Source organism: Palaemon carinicauda, chromosome 23 (genome assembly GCF_036898095.1).
Source record: "Palaemon carinicauda isolate YSFRI2023 chromosome 23, ASM3689809v2, whole genome shotgun sequence".
NCBI classification, from domain to species: domain Eukaryota; kingdom Metazoa; phylum Arthropoda; class Malacostraca; order Decapoda; family Palaemonidae; genus Palaemon; species Palaemon carinicauda.
In genome coordinates, this window is record NC_090747.1 from 82,863,878 (window position 1) to 82,878,758 (window position 14,881).

Below are 14,881 nucleotides of genomic sequence, written 5' to 3' on the forward strand. Positions count from 1 at the left end.
GGTGAAGTTATATTCTTCTGTTGACCTATGTCACATCGCTGTTGTCGTTTGCATGAGAAACCTCATATGATGTCTCTTAGTTATGGATGACACCTTTTAAAGAGCGTAACGTCTCCTTTGTGTCTGTAAACCTATACAAAAACCTGGGGGTGATGTGTGACTGTTTTCATATGGCTTCTCAGATAAACTGTTGTGGATGCTTGTATCTTACCATAAACTACCACATGCACACAAATACAGACACAGGCATGCGCGCGCGCACACACACACACTCACATATATATATTATATAAAATATATATGTATATATACTATATATTATATATGCATACATATATAACACACACACATATATATATATATATATATATATATGTGTGTGTGTATATATATATATATATATATATATATATATATATATATATATATATATATATATATATATATATACGCCACACTCACGCACACACACACACATTTCATATATATATATATATATATATATATATATATATATATGTATATATATATATATATATATATATATATATGTATATGTATATATATGTATATGTATACAGTATATATATATGTATATATATATGTATATGTATATATATATGTATATATATATATATATGTATATATATATGTATATATACAGTATATATACAGTATATATATATATATATATATATATATATATATATATATATATATATATATATGCGCGTGTGTATAAGATCATCTTCAACAATAATCCGTTTACCCCCACCAATTAGTTGCTGTCGAAAAAGGAAGGTACGATGATCACCACATTTAAACTTAATTTGCTAAATTGTGTAAAACCACTTTTATGAAGAATTACAATGCCATTATTCTCAGCATTCACTTACGCTACATACCCATAAGCTCATGTCGAAACCCTTACTCTAGCTGCGCCATTGATCCAGGAGCATAACTTCTGTCTCCAAACTTCCCCATTCTTTCCACGCGACCAAACCATCTCAAAGCACTTTGGTCCTTTCTTTCACCAACACAAACCAATGTTACTGTGCGTTTGTAAATACAAACAGTGTATACATGTATAAAAAAAAGTACAATACGTTGTTAAAAGATGGTTTTATATATGCTTAAAGAGGTTATGTCCCTGCAGGTAGATAACATTACGAATTTAACTTTGAAACTTCACCGTCTATAACTCTTTTTCTTGAAATTTAACCGATTCGTGTAATCTTCAAGGGTATTGGCTCTTAACTCAAAGAACGTCATTATTAATAGAGGTTTTCTAAATTTGCGCTTAAATTCAGAAAAGTTTTGTTAGCGTAGCTTCTATCATTGCATAGAATCTAATCTACTGTAACAGGCACCTAGGGTATCACAAGTAATTGTTTAGATTTTGTGTTAGATGTGCAAAATTGTGTATTCAAAGAATATCCTTTAATTTGGATAAGAATAAAAAGAAAATCTAAAGAGCTTTTGTGTAAATAGCTATATAGTTATTTATCTAAATGACTATCTTTTCATGGAATACTAGTTTATAACCTCACGTAGACAGAACAACAACATATCTGGCTCGGTATGTCCTCACATAGACATGGTAACAACATACTTGGCTTGGCATGTCCTCATATAGACATAACAACATACCTGGCTTAATATGTCCTCATATAGCCATGGTAACAGCATACCTGGCTCGGTCTGTCCTCATAGACCAGGCAACAACATACCTTGCTTGGTATGTCCTCACATAGCTATGGTAACAACATATCTGGCTCGGTATGTCCTCACATAGACTTAGTAACAACATATCTGGCTCGGTCTATCCTCACATAGACCAGGCAACAACATACCTTGCTCAGTATGTCCTCACATAGCCATGGTAACAACATATCTGGCTCGGTATGTCCTCACATAGACTTGATAACAACATATCTCGGTATGTCCTCACATAGACTTAGTAACAACATATCTGTCTTGGTATGTCCTCAGACATGCTAACAATATACTTGGCTTGACATGACCTCATATAGACATACCCTTGCTCATACCTTGATCAGTATGTCCTCACATAGCCATGCTAACAACATATCTGGCTCGGTATGTCCTCATATAGACATAACAACATACCTGGCTCGGTATGTCCTCATAGACATTGTAATAACATACCTCGCTCGGTGTGTTATTGGAGAATTCTCCCTGGCCCGAGAGAAGAGGAGATCGAGCCCAGAGTCTCAACTCTCAAGCTTTGTTCACTGTATAATGCTAGTTTAATCTAACAAATAGATTCCGGGAAGAAAAGCGGTCAAGCGTATGATCTTCCCTACCCAGTATGCAATCAACAGCTCATTGCATTGAAGTACTATGCTGGAACACTTCCCTTAACATTAACTATGAAAAGCGTTCACCAACGATAGAAATCATACATTTTTTTCATGTTTTTTTTTCGCTTGAATTTTTTTTAAATTGATGAATTTTGTCATTGTCCAAATGGCCGCATTCAAGGCTCAATTTGCTTGGACTCCAAGGCAGCAATGGCCTCTGAGTAGGATGGCAGACCTTCCTCATCGTTCTGCCGTTCCAAAGATCCTTCCTGACAAGATGTGGATGAATGCAGGAACTCACTGCATGGGTTGACGTACAGCGTTGGTTCCATCTGAGGCCGTGCAGTAGAAGACGATGTGTGGATAGATTCAGAAGGCGATAAAGTGCTTTTGCAGGGGTACAGCTGTTCGTACTTGGGAGGTTCCCCTCCGGGGGACATGATCTCGTATGGCGACTGGATATCTTCTGGGTTCTCTGAATCCTGAAAGAAAATAAATTGACATTTTAGATTCGTTTATACTCGTTGTTACAAATCTTTGGAAATACTAAGTGGGTCGATGATAATGATTACTTATTATTATTATTATTATTATTATTATTATTATTATTATTATTATTATTATTATTATTATCAAATGCTAAGCTACAACCCTAGTTGGAAAAGAAGGATGCTATAAGCCCAGAGGCCCCAACAGGGAAAATAGCCCAGTGAGGAAAGGAAATCAAGAAAAATAAAATATTTTAAGCATAGTAACAACATTAAAATAAATATTTGCTATAAAAACTATAAAAACTTTAACAAACCAAGAGGAAAAGAAACTAGACAGAAGTGTGCCAGAGTTTACCATCAAGCAAGAGAACTCTAACCCAAGATAGTGGAAGACCATGGTACAGAGGATATGGCACTATCCAAGACTAGAGAACAATGGTTTGATTTTGGAGTGTCCTTGTTTTCGTTTACTATCATTTCTTAATTAGATCTCAGGTAAAAGTACCTTTAAATGACACAAATAATATGAAGTTTTCTGAAATGCTCTTAAAACTACAGTATCTTCGTATTTTATAGACATTGGGACCAGATTTACATTCACAAGCCAACACACGTAATCGTAAACACAAACTTATATCAGATCTTTCCACGTACATCATTTCTAGCTAGATTGTAGAGTGATCTTAATATCATTAAATATATTACAGATTCAAAAGTGATACTTTAAAAGATAAAAGATGAGAAAGAATGGTCCTTTTTTGTTAGAGCTTTCAGCAACTTTGCAATTTACTTACTTTAATTACTTTAATTTAATAGCCTTAATCATCATTTAAAATAAAGGGTGCGTCCAGTAAAAGTAATAAAAGTTATAAACCAAGTAAATCAAAGAAAATATACGGCCTTATATGACTGATTTTGGACAATTTAAACCTTTTTATCGACAAGGGATAAACTGATTAGATAATGTGGATGATTTGGGAGTTTTCTAAAGACGATTCACTTTTATCTAAAAGGACAATATTCATGATTTTCACATCTATTTCCAAGGGTAATATTTTTATGACACCTCAACATTAATTCTAAACGTTTACAAGTATTTCTAAAGTATAAAAAAAGTTTTTAGGGTAAAAGTTACATTTTCTTGAACGATAACTATAGATGTGGTAACAAATTTACAGAATCAGTCCGTCAAGGCTGCTTGATGGAAGTCAAGATCATCTAAATTGTTCTACCTGCGTTATATCCGAACCTCTATTTTCAAGCACGGCTTTCCTGTATCTACCATCCTCATTGCTCACAATAGCTTCAGTCTTATCCACATTTACCATCAAGCCACCCTTCTCCAAAGTCTCTTGCTTGAGGCTACACTCGAACACACTATTCTATCTTATTTCTCTTCCTCTTGTTTTGTTTAAAGTTTGAATAGTTTTTATAGGCGATATTTATTTTAATGTTGTTACTCTTCTTAAAAATTCAGAGCTAACAGGTAATACTAAGATCGCATTGATCTCTATCACATTTGAAAGTGGTTGGTAATGGATTTCATCCAGATATTCAAAAAGAATCTTTGCTTATTGCCATAGTTGTTGTCATGTCAGGTTATGGCAGGCAGACGACTCAGCAGGATTTTTCACCATTTATGTCAATTTTTCGAAAAAAAAAACTTTATTTCATTGAACAAATGAAAGAAACGGAAGGTCAGGATTTTACTTATTAATCTTCAACAGAATTGAATTTCCAAGTAGAAAATGGGCAAATATAAAGAAAGGACTTGAACCAATACATTCAGTAAATAAGAAAAAAAAAACAATTTAAATCGCTAATAACACAGTGTTATTCTTCAAAGTATTCTGAATTTACTCTCTTAAATTATTTAACAGATAAACATGTCGCTTTCCTTCAAATTTCCATAACAATAAACTCACTGCTTAGACTGAGTGATTCATAAAAAAAAATTAAAGCAGAAAACTCCATATTTGTTGGATTTCCTCTTATTAATGGTTATCTAGATATAACGAAAGTGTGTGCTGCGTCATGCTGGCTACATGATAATTTCAATGAGATATAAGATATGGATTTTGAATATATCTATCTGATTTATCTTGTATGATTATGTTTACATTACACCCAACACGACAGGCACCAATTTATCTTTAATGAATTCTAAAGTTTACATGAAAATATTTCTCTACGTATAGAATACGTTTTCAAAACACTAATGACTTCAAGAATATTTCACCTTTATTTGTTATGAATGAAGAAAGGCAAGCTCTATTGTAGATTCTTTCTTTTGTGGTGGTCTACTGGAAGCGAACTTGCCTGGCGATATGCCGGACTGGGGTTCGAGTCCCGCTCTAGCTGGATAGTCTCTTGTAGTGTCTACAAACTCACCACCCTTGTGAGCTAAGGATGGGGTGTTTGATGGAACCTATAGGGCTACCTACCGAGTCTTCAGCAGCCATTGTCTGACCCTCCTTGTTTCTAGCTTGGGTGGAGAGGGGGCTTGGCCTCTGATCACGTTAAAAAGTACCTTGATTCTATAAAAATGAGATATGCATTGACGGAGACTCTAGGGATCCCACCTTTCTGTTGAGAGTAATCATTAGAAGTACCTTGATTCTAAAAAATGAGATACACATTCACGGAGACTGGTGACATGTATATTTGGTCAGTCTCTTAGGGTATTGTCACTGTCTCTTGCCTCTGTCATTCATGAGTTGCTTTTAAAAACGTTTCTGTGACTGTTTCTCTTCATCTACTGAGAAGATTTTGAATTGTCTTCCTGCCTGTATTTCCTGAGTCTTTTGACCTTTCTGTCTTTAGACCATAAATCTATCGTTTCCTTTGAGGTTAATTAAGATTTACTCTTCTACGTTTTTCGGGTCCTGGGGCGGACAAGAATAATAGGTAGTCTGCTCCTTTGGCTTTCTGCCATTAACAAAATGAAAATCGTTGCGTTAATGAAGAAAGTATAAAGCAAGTTTTTTATTTCAAGTCAAGTAAATGTTAAACCATGTCCATTTGACTAAAGTTTATGTTATGCTATTAATTCCAATTTTAGATTCATGGTTTAGTTACATCAGTGATTTTCAAATGTTAATTATCACAAAGAAATGACTGAGAATGCTAGATATATGTCTATATTTCTGAAGTTAAGAAACTTTTCCATAAAATAAAATAAAAATATATGTAACTTTCATAGACAATTTATACACAGAGCCAAAAACCTTAATCACATCTGATTAGATAACAAAGGAATCATATCTTGTTCTCTATTTCAACTCACGAAAAATATCAGTCTTTTAAATTCGTCCTACCTAATTGTAAATATTTTGCTTAAACAACAAACTTCGATAGTTTAAGAAATACAACTCTGTCTTCTTTAATTTAGTTTGGGATCAATCAATTCTTAATCAAAATATCGTAATGTTTATATTCAAAAGCTTCGTTTCTCTTTCATATCTTATAATAAAAGAAAGCAAAGCAGATAGATTGCTATTATCCTACCATAGTTGGAAACGTCCATACCTGGTGATCTGCTAGACTGGGGTTCGAGTCCCGCTCAAGATCGGTAATTTTTTGTAGTGCCTGTAATCGAGCCATCCTTGCAAGCTAAGGATGGTGGGTTTAGGGGAGCCTATAGATCTACCTGCTGACTCATTAGCAGCTAATGTCTTGCCCTTCCTGGTTTTAGCTTTGGTAGAGAGGGGGCTTGGATGGTAATCACATGTACTGTATATATGATTAGTCTCTAGGGCATTGTCCTGCTAGGGCATTGTCACTGTCCTTTGCCTCTGCCATTCACGAGTGACCTTTAAATCTATAAATCTTTAAAAGGAAACGATACAAAACTACCGTGTGAAAAAATTATAATTTTCATATTCAAAAAAAAAAAAAAAAAAAAAGAAACGATAGACAATCGAGATTTCCTTGTTCTGTCGTTGCTGAGAAAACAAACTGAGTCAAAGACTTTTCACAAAGCATTGATTTTGATAACTATTGATTACTTAATTGCAGATTATCTTTAAAATCTTCAGTCTTTTGGTCATTGGGAACTCCGTGACATTAATCTTAGCTTTAACTGTTAAAATCGAAATGTTGGTCAGCTTATATAGGGTAATTACCAAGATCTAAGGTTCATCACTTCTGTCTTTTGCACTCGATTTCAAACTCTTATTTTCCACAGGATCATATCCTATTATGTTGAACCTTCCTAACTAAGTTAATTGATCTATGGCTAGTTTCAGGAGTATGGGGGTTCATTGCGAATAATAATAATAATAATAATAATAATAATAATAATAATAATAATAATAATAATGGAATGGTTTTAATTAATGAGTGAAACTTTCAGAGTGAGTTATAGCAAAAGCTATTACAATCCCACATTTTACTTGAATATTGTAACAATGGTCGCTCAAGTGTGAGAACATTCACACAAAAAAATACTATAAACACATTTTGATTTTGTTTACAATAGTATCTAAGGTAAACATGATGTTTTGTAAGCTGTCCTTTCAAAAAATTTCAGCCAAAAATCTGGCTAAGGTCTAAAGAATGCCTTTAGACGTTTATTCTTGCAATCAACAGAAGTAAACTAAAACAAAAGTAAACAACAACCCTGAGGGATCACATACTAACCCCCCCCCCCCCCCCCCCGCCCCGCCACATACACACACACACAGATCCTTTAAGTCGTCTGGATCTCATTGGAATATTATAGGTTACGAGAGCGTATAATCTAAACACGACTTAATTAGTAAAGGCCGTCTATAAATTATGTTATAAAAACTTTTAAATCAGAATAGGCTACTTGGCTCATAGAACAAACTAAAAATCTTATACAAATCACCAATAATTGCAATAAACAGCGAAAAAATGGGAGTTTCAGGTTCGGTTTTCAAAACTTTTCAGAGCTGAATTCGAACACGGATCCAACCCTTCTGTATATCTAATCAACTCTTCCTTGGCTCATGGCCCGTTCTAAAAATCTTATTCAAATCATCAACAAATGCAATCAATATATATTACTAGTAGACGAAAAAAATAATACACGCTACGAAACGCAACTGTTTTTCTGTGGGATTAACCAAAATAAATGATTCCTTGAAAATAAAACGAGAAAACAAACCGTCAACATGTTTTCTGGTCTCATCTCTCTCGTGGCGTGACGGTCTCGTCGAAATTTTATCACCATGGCCAAGAAGGAACATCCACAGGTCACGAAGAGGAACACCAAAGCGATCGAGCCCTCATGCACCTTGGTCTTGTAAATGAGAAACACCACAGCCATGACTGTGGGGGCCATTCCGACCGAAAAGAGAATTAGGAGTTCGGCGTATATGTTCATTTCTTTCCTTTGTAGCGAGCGGGGAAAAGGTAATAGCGACCCTGAAGACCTCTTGGATCATACTGTTTGGCCTTGGTTCACGAAGCGAGTTTTTAAGAGGTGTCGACGAGCGATCCTTTTTTGGTGAGTTAATTTTACCTAGGTGCTGATAAAGTACAGATAAAGTGTCAGGATAAAACTTATCGCGATCCTCGTAATTCTCGAAGAGTCTATGATTTACTCGCATGTCATTGCGATTATAGCGTATATAGATATCTTACAACAGTTTATTTTCTTGTATGGGTTTCCGAGTCACGTTTAAAAGACACGTGGTAACACGTGGTAACTATCGTGGTCCAGTGCCTACTTTATCTCCCCGTTCAACAATAAGGAAAAGATAAACACAAAACGTGACGAGATTGTGTTCTCCATTGTACTTCTGGGATAAGTGGGTAAAAAGTATAGACCAGTTTTGTATAAAAAAGCACTCTGGCTCATATCAGAGCTGATTAAAAGACATTATCATTTGGGTCTTTGCCAGCAGTACTTCAAAAGCAACTCAAAAAATGATTCGTAAGTGTGAAAGTGTTAAACGGGCGGAAAGTGAGTTGAAGCAAGGCCTTGGTTGAAGTCACTCAAGCAAAATAAAGTATATATCAAAGAACTTGTGATAAAAATCGTAGAAATTAAATGACAACGATACTTTTAATCTTGTTAAATTTCATGAATTCAGATATAGTTCGTGATTTGATCTAGTCTTCTGATTGGCCAATCTCTTTTACTAGTGATAATTTTTCGTTTAATTCTTAAGGTGATTCATCGAACAATATTACGGACTGCCTGATTTCGGAAACATATAAATTATATAAATAGTAGATTAGCTTACAGATAGAGGTCCTGCTCATCTAAATAAATCAGAACTAACTGGTAGAAGTAAAGCTCATACAAAAAAAATGTAGCAATAATAGATAAAAGTCATGCTCGTTTAAAATATTCAGAGCTAATAGATAAAAGTCAAGTTCATGTATTATAAAATAGAAGTAACAGATAGAAAAATTCAAGATATCTAGAAATATCAAAACTAACAGATAGAAGACGCCAAGCTATCTAAAAATGTCAAAACTAATAGTTAGAAGTTAAGTTAAATTATAAGAACTAATAGATAGAAGTCAAACTCATCTAGAAAAGCGTGACGAGCTATAAGATAAATTTCAAGTATGTGATGATTTAAGGAAATCTTGAACCAAATATTTGTGATGATTTAAGGAAATCTTGAACCAAATATTTGTGATGATTTAAGGAAATCTTGAACCAAATATTTGTGATGATTTAAGGAAATCTTGAACCAAATATTTGTGATGATTTAAGGAAATCTTGAACCATCTAAATAAATCAGAACTAACTGGTAGAAGTAAAGCTCATACAAAAAAAATGTAGCAATAATAGATAAAAGTCATGCTCGTTTAAAATATTCAGAGCTAATAGATAAAAGTCAAGTTCATGTATTATAAAATAGAAGTAACAGATAGAAAAATTCAAGATATCTAGAAATATCAAAACTAACAGATAGAAGACGCCAAGCTATCTAAAAATGTCAAAACTAATAGTTAGAAGTTAAGTTAAATTATAAGAACTAATAGATAGAAGTCAAACTCATCTAGAAAAGCGTGACGAGCTATAAGATAAATTTCAAGTATGTGATGATTTAAGGAAATCTTGAACCAAATATTTGTGATGATTTAAGGAAATCTTGAACCAAATATTTGTGATGATTTAAGGAAATCTTGAACCAAATATTTGTGATGATTTAAGGAAATCTTGAACTAAATATTTGTGATGATTTAAGGAAATCTTGAACCAAATATTTGTGATGATTTGAGGAAATCTTGAACCAAATATTTGTGATGAATTAAGGAAATCTTGAACCAAATATTTGTGATGATTTAAGGAAATCTTGAACCAAATATTTGTGATGATTTAAGGAAATCTTGAACCAAATATTTGTGATGATTTAAGGAAATCTTGAACCAAATATTTGTGATGATTTAAGGAAATCATGAACCAAATATCAAAATCTTTCACCACTGGTACAACACGATTTAAGAAAGATACAGATGATAAAACTAGAGAGACACTCAGTAGAGAACAGACCTCCATCCCAATTTCTCGACCTTGACCTTGACCTTTGATCTTAACATGTATTACTTGACGTGGATTTCCATACAGGCAAATATGAACCTAGTTTGAAGTCTCTGATTACGTGAATTGGATGGTTTGCTTGACCGTGACCTTGACCTTGGACCTTGACCTTCCAAAATTGAACAATTTTCATCTTTTTACATAATGGTTAATTCCTGCAAGTTTCATTACTCTACGATCAAAATTGTGGACAGGAAGCTGTTCACAAACAAACATACAGGGGCGAAAACATAACCTCCTTCCAACTTAATTGGCGGAGGTAAAAAAAATAGGGTGGCTAATTGGGCAGAATATGTAGGGCAAAGTAAAGTGCTGCAATGCCGTATTAGGGTTACTATTTTTCCCTATTGGAGCCCTTGGGCTTATAGCATCTTGCTTTTCCAACTAGGGTTGTAGCTTGGCTAATAATAATAATAATAATAATAATAATAATAATAATAATAATAATAATAATAATAATAATAATAATACTGAAAAGAATAGAAGTGTTTTACATTTAGAAATCTTAAATGAAAATATATCCAGACTTTTTATGACAAGGGCAGAAGTCACTGACGCTTATTTTGTCGTTTTAGAAAAAAAAATTCCAGTCAGAATTCTTTACATTTATTTTATCTGTTTTCTCTATTATTATTATTATTATTATTATTATTATTATTATTATTATTATTATTATTATTAATATTATTATTATTATTTATTATTATTATTATCATTATTATTATTATTATTATTATTATTACTATTATTATTAATATTATTACTATTTTTATTATTATTATTATTATCATTTATTATTATTATTATCATTACAAATAAACTACAAGAGAAGTAATGAACTGATAAAATAACCTATATTATGAACAGCAACAACATTAAAATAGACCTCATAAATAAACTGCAAAAAGGGACATGTCAGAAAAAAAAAATTCGCTGCAATTTTGAACTTTTGAAGTACAACGTTCTCTCATAAATATAAATAAAAAGAATCTTATAGAGACCCATGTTCTAAAATTCCGTGTCTTAGTCATTTTGCAGACCTTACTGTTCACACTGAGAATAAAGAAACAAATAAACAAATGCACGACACCAGGATTAAGGTCACAGAAGCGAAGGGGTTTCTCCCCCGACAGTGAACCCACAGTGAGGAACAGTAATAAGAACAATAAGAAATTAACGAGAGGAAACAGTGTTTTAACATTTCTTGGAACTTTTTTCTAACTACTATAGTAGTATTGCCATCTAAGGCAAGGTAATTACCTCTGCCAACGAAATTGGAAGGAGGTTATCTTTTACCACCTTTTTGTGTTTGTTTGTTTGTGAACAACTTCCTGGAAGCAATTTAAATTGTAGAGTAATGAAACTTGCAGGAATTAACTGTTATGAGAAAATCTGGAAATTATTAAATTTTGGAAGGGCAAGGTTAAAGCTCAAGGTCACGGTCAAGCAAAATGTCCAATTCACGTAATCAGCCATAAGTTTGGACATCGTTGTCACAGAGACTTCAAATTTCATTCACATTCGAGTGTATGAAAATCCACGCCAATTAATACATGTTAAGGTCAAAGGTCAAGGTCGAGCAAAGGGTCTAGAAATAAGCTGCCGCGGCAAAGATCTACTCTCGACTGAGTTTTTTTTATGGACTGCTAACAAAGACGACATCTTTTTTTGGAACAAGGATCTCTCAGTTGGAACAAAATTTTCCTTTACGATGACTGCTTTAATGAGGAGCTTTTAGAATCACCTTTTTCTTTTTAGTTTTGACCTTCTCATTTTTTGTTTTCTTTTTTAAGAGATGAGACCGGTGCTAAAAATTAATTTGTCCGGTATACAAATAGCGATTGTTCATTACATGTTTCAAAGGTAATGAGAAAGATCTTTTTTCCTTTTTTTATTCGCTAGTTTCTTTCAAGCGTTGTTTCCCATTATCCAATTGACGTTTTCATGTTTATCTATGCTGACCGTTTTTATGCTAAAGAGTCGTTTATCATTTTTTGTATACCTTTTTATATTATTGGCAGTTCTTCCATTTTATCACCTTTATGTTTTAGATTAATATTCGTTCGTTCTCAGGTTTCGTTTTATTTCTTATTCAATTTTATTTTCAGTTTATATTGTTTATACAGTAGAAGACCATTGTTATTGTAATTTCAGTGGATTTTATATCTTTAGTTATTGATTGTAGTCTATTGATGAGGTATGCACCTCGAAAGATGGTACAGTAATTAAATGTTTTCAGTAGCCTTGGTAATAGCATTTGTTTATAAATCAAAAATTTGAAGATGCTAACTAATATTGCAATTATATATATATATATATATATATATATATATATATATATATATATATATATATATATATATATATATTATATATATACATATATATAGTCAATGTATATTATATATACATATATATAGTGAATATGTATTTTATATATATATATACAGTATATATATATCTATATACAGTATATATATATATATATATATATATATATATATATATATATATATATATATATATCTACACACATACATACATATATACATAAATCATCTATAGGATACGTGTGTTTATTTAGGAGAAAATATGCGTCTGTATGCATATGCATATGTTTTATACATGTTTGTGTGTATAGCGCGTATGTGAGTTTCCCTCTTGGTTCATCATTCTTTTCCTCATTCTCTTCGTAATGAGTTATAATAAATAAACGAAAACAATCCTCTTTAGTTAAATGGTTACCGTTCCAATAAGCACAGGGACTTCAGTGCAAGGGATAATTCAAATCATTCATTTTGTTTTGAAGTTACGGTATTTGGATTATTCAAATTAGCAAAAAGATCCGATGGCCGAGGGATCACAATTTGACTTACATTGGCAGCCTGTTTTCGGAAACTTTCACGTATAATACTGTACTTTTCTTTAAAAAGTAAGTCATTCTAATAACGGTCATGTTTTCTACCCACAGTACTACTACTACTACTACTACTACTACTACTACTACTTTAATAATAATAATAATAATAATAATAATAATAATAATAATAATAATAATAATAATAATAATAATAATAGCTGTTTGTATACCAGACAAATTATTTTGTAGCTCCGGTCTCATCTTTTTTTTTATTTAGACTCAGAAATGAGAAGTCAAGTTTGCTATAAGAAAAATGTGATACTGAAGGCTCCTTGTTTTTTAGAGGAAAGTTTCTGTTACAGCAGTCATCTCTTAAACAGATGATTGCTGTTTCGTATAGGGAAATTCTGTTCCAACTGAGAGATCATTATTTCAAAACAAAAGTAGTTATTGTTTTTTTTTAATGTCCTACCGTATGTGGAACACGGGCTCTAAGCGTTGGCAGCCCGTAAAATAAGCAGAATATTTAGATTTAGTTACCTTGCCTTGGATGGCCATATTACCGAAGCCGTTAGAACACAGTTGCAAGAAATTTTAAAACATTGTTTCCTATCGTTAGTTTCTTATTTGCTCTTGTTACTGTTCTTTACTGTGGGTTCACTGTCGAGGGAGAGCCAACCTCTTCCTGTTTGACCTTAATCCAGGTGTCGTGTACTTGTTTACTTTTTACTTATTTTCGGTGTGGTCTGTGAAACGACCAAGATAAAGTTTTGGAACATGGGCCTCTCAATAAAAAAAAATCTGATATTTATGTACTTTCAATTATATACCACAACTACAGTAAAAAGTCTTCTCTATATCCAGTTTAGAAAATAAACTCCAAATCTCTATCCATGATTCACAGCATTAGTTTTAACCCGATGACCGTAATTTGAAAACCACTTTAGAACTAAAGTTATTTAGAATATCTCAAAACCTTACCTCTGACAAGGAACCATTTCTTCGAAAATAGCTTTGCACCAACAAAAATTCTCTATTATTTTTAGAACCAATTTCTGCACTTTATTATAAGCAACTGATTTCGGTTTAGTGGGAAGGTGATAAAGATGAGGAATCCAATATTGACTTTTTTTTCTCCCCAAATATTTGTATAGGATCAAGTCATTATTATTGTAGCTTTCATGTTCATTAGAAATGTGACAAAAACGTTTCATGATGCTTAAATTTTTACATTTTGGACTAAGAGTACACACGTGACCGTGAAAGTAGATCAGTCATTCAAACGGGGTCAAGTGATGACATCAGTCTGTGTGGTTTATACCCTTACAGAAGGTATACTCCCTGAATAATAATAATAATAATAATAATAATAATAATAATAATAATAATAATAATAATAATAATAAAACATGAAGAAACGTTATCAATACGGAATGAAAATTAATGATGCCGGGGTGACTAGCCTACTTATAGGCCTACCAGTCTATTACATAAAAAAATCTCTGAATCCTTTATAAACCTCACATTTGTTTCTGTACGCATATGTTGATGGTACCGTCTCCACTGGCATCTCGCTCTTCTTTCCTCTTCCAATATCAGCGTCACTATAAAAATGGAAAAAGTTATCGTAAACACTAGAATCGACAACAATATAATTCCAGCAGTCACATCATGCACA

General features: G+C 32.6%; 2 protein-coding genes across 3 annotated transcripts in view; one reads left to right on the forward strand and one right to left on the reverse strand.

The window, feature by feature from the left end:
* Positions 1 to 14,881, forward strand: part of LOC137616974 (urocanate hydratase-like) — a 56,017-nt gene that overhangs the window by 29,987 nt on the left and 11,149 nt on the right. The window lies entirely within an intron of this gene.
* LOC137617203 (uncharacterized) lies at positions 733 to 8,266 on the reverse strand. Of its 2 annotated transcripts, XR_011039586.1 has the most exons (3): positions 7,947 to 8,266; positions 1,692 to 2,806; positions 733 to 1,650 (listed from the first exon to the last, which is right to left on the reverse strand). XR_011039586.1 is itself a non-coding variant. In XM_068347112.1 (2 exons), exons 1-2 carry the CDS (start codon positions 8,163 to 8,165, stop codon positions 2,501 to 2,503), a joined length of 525 nt encoding a protein of 174 aa, XP_068203213.1. In that variant the 5' UTR covers positions 8,166 to 8,266; the 3' UTR covers positions 733 to 2,500. The 2 variants fall into 2 exon arrangements, 1 of the variants encoding a protein (XP_068203213.1); XM_068347112.1 differs by having other exon boundaries at positions 733 to 2,806.

What these genes read in the sequence shown, in the direction of transcription:
- LOC137617203 (XM_068347112.1), bottom strand. Translation starts at nt 8,165, where the DNA reads ATGAACATATACGCCGAACTCCTAATTCTCTTTTCGGTCGGAATGGCC. An exon ending in GACCAGAAAACATGTTGACG is followed by an intron (nt 2,807 to 7,946) that starts GTTTGTTTTCTC and finishes ATTTTCTTTCAG; the next exon opens with GATTCAGAGAACCCAGAAGA.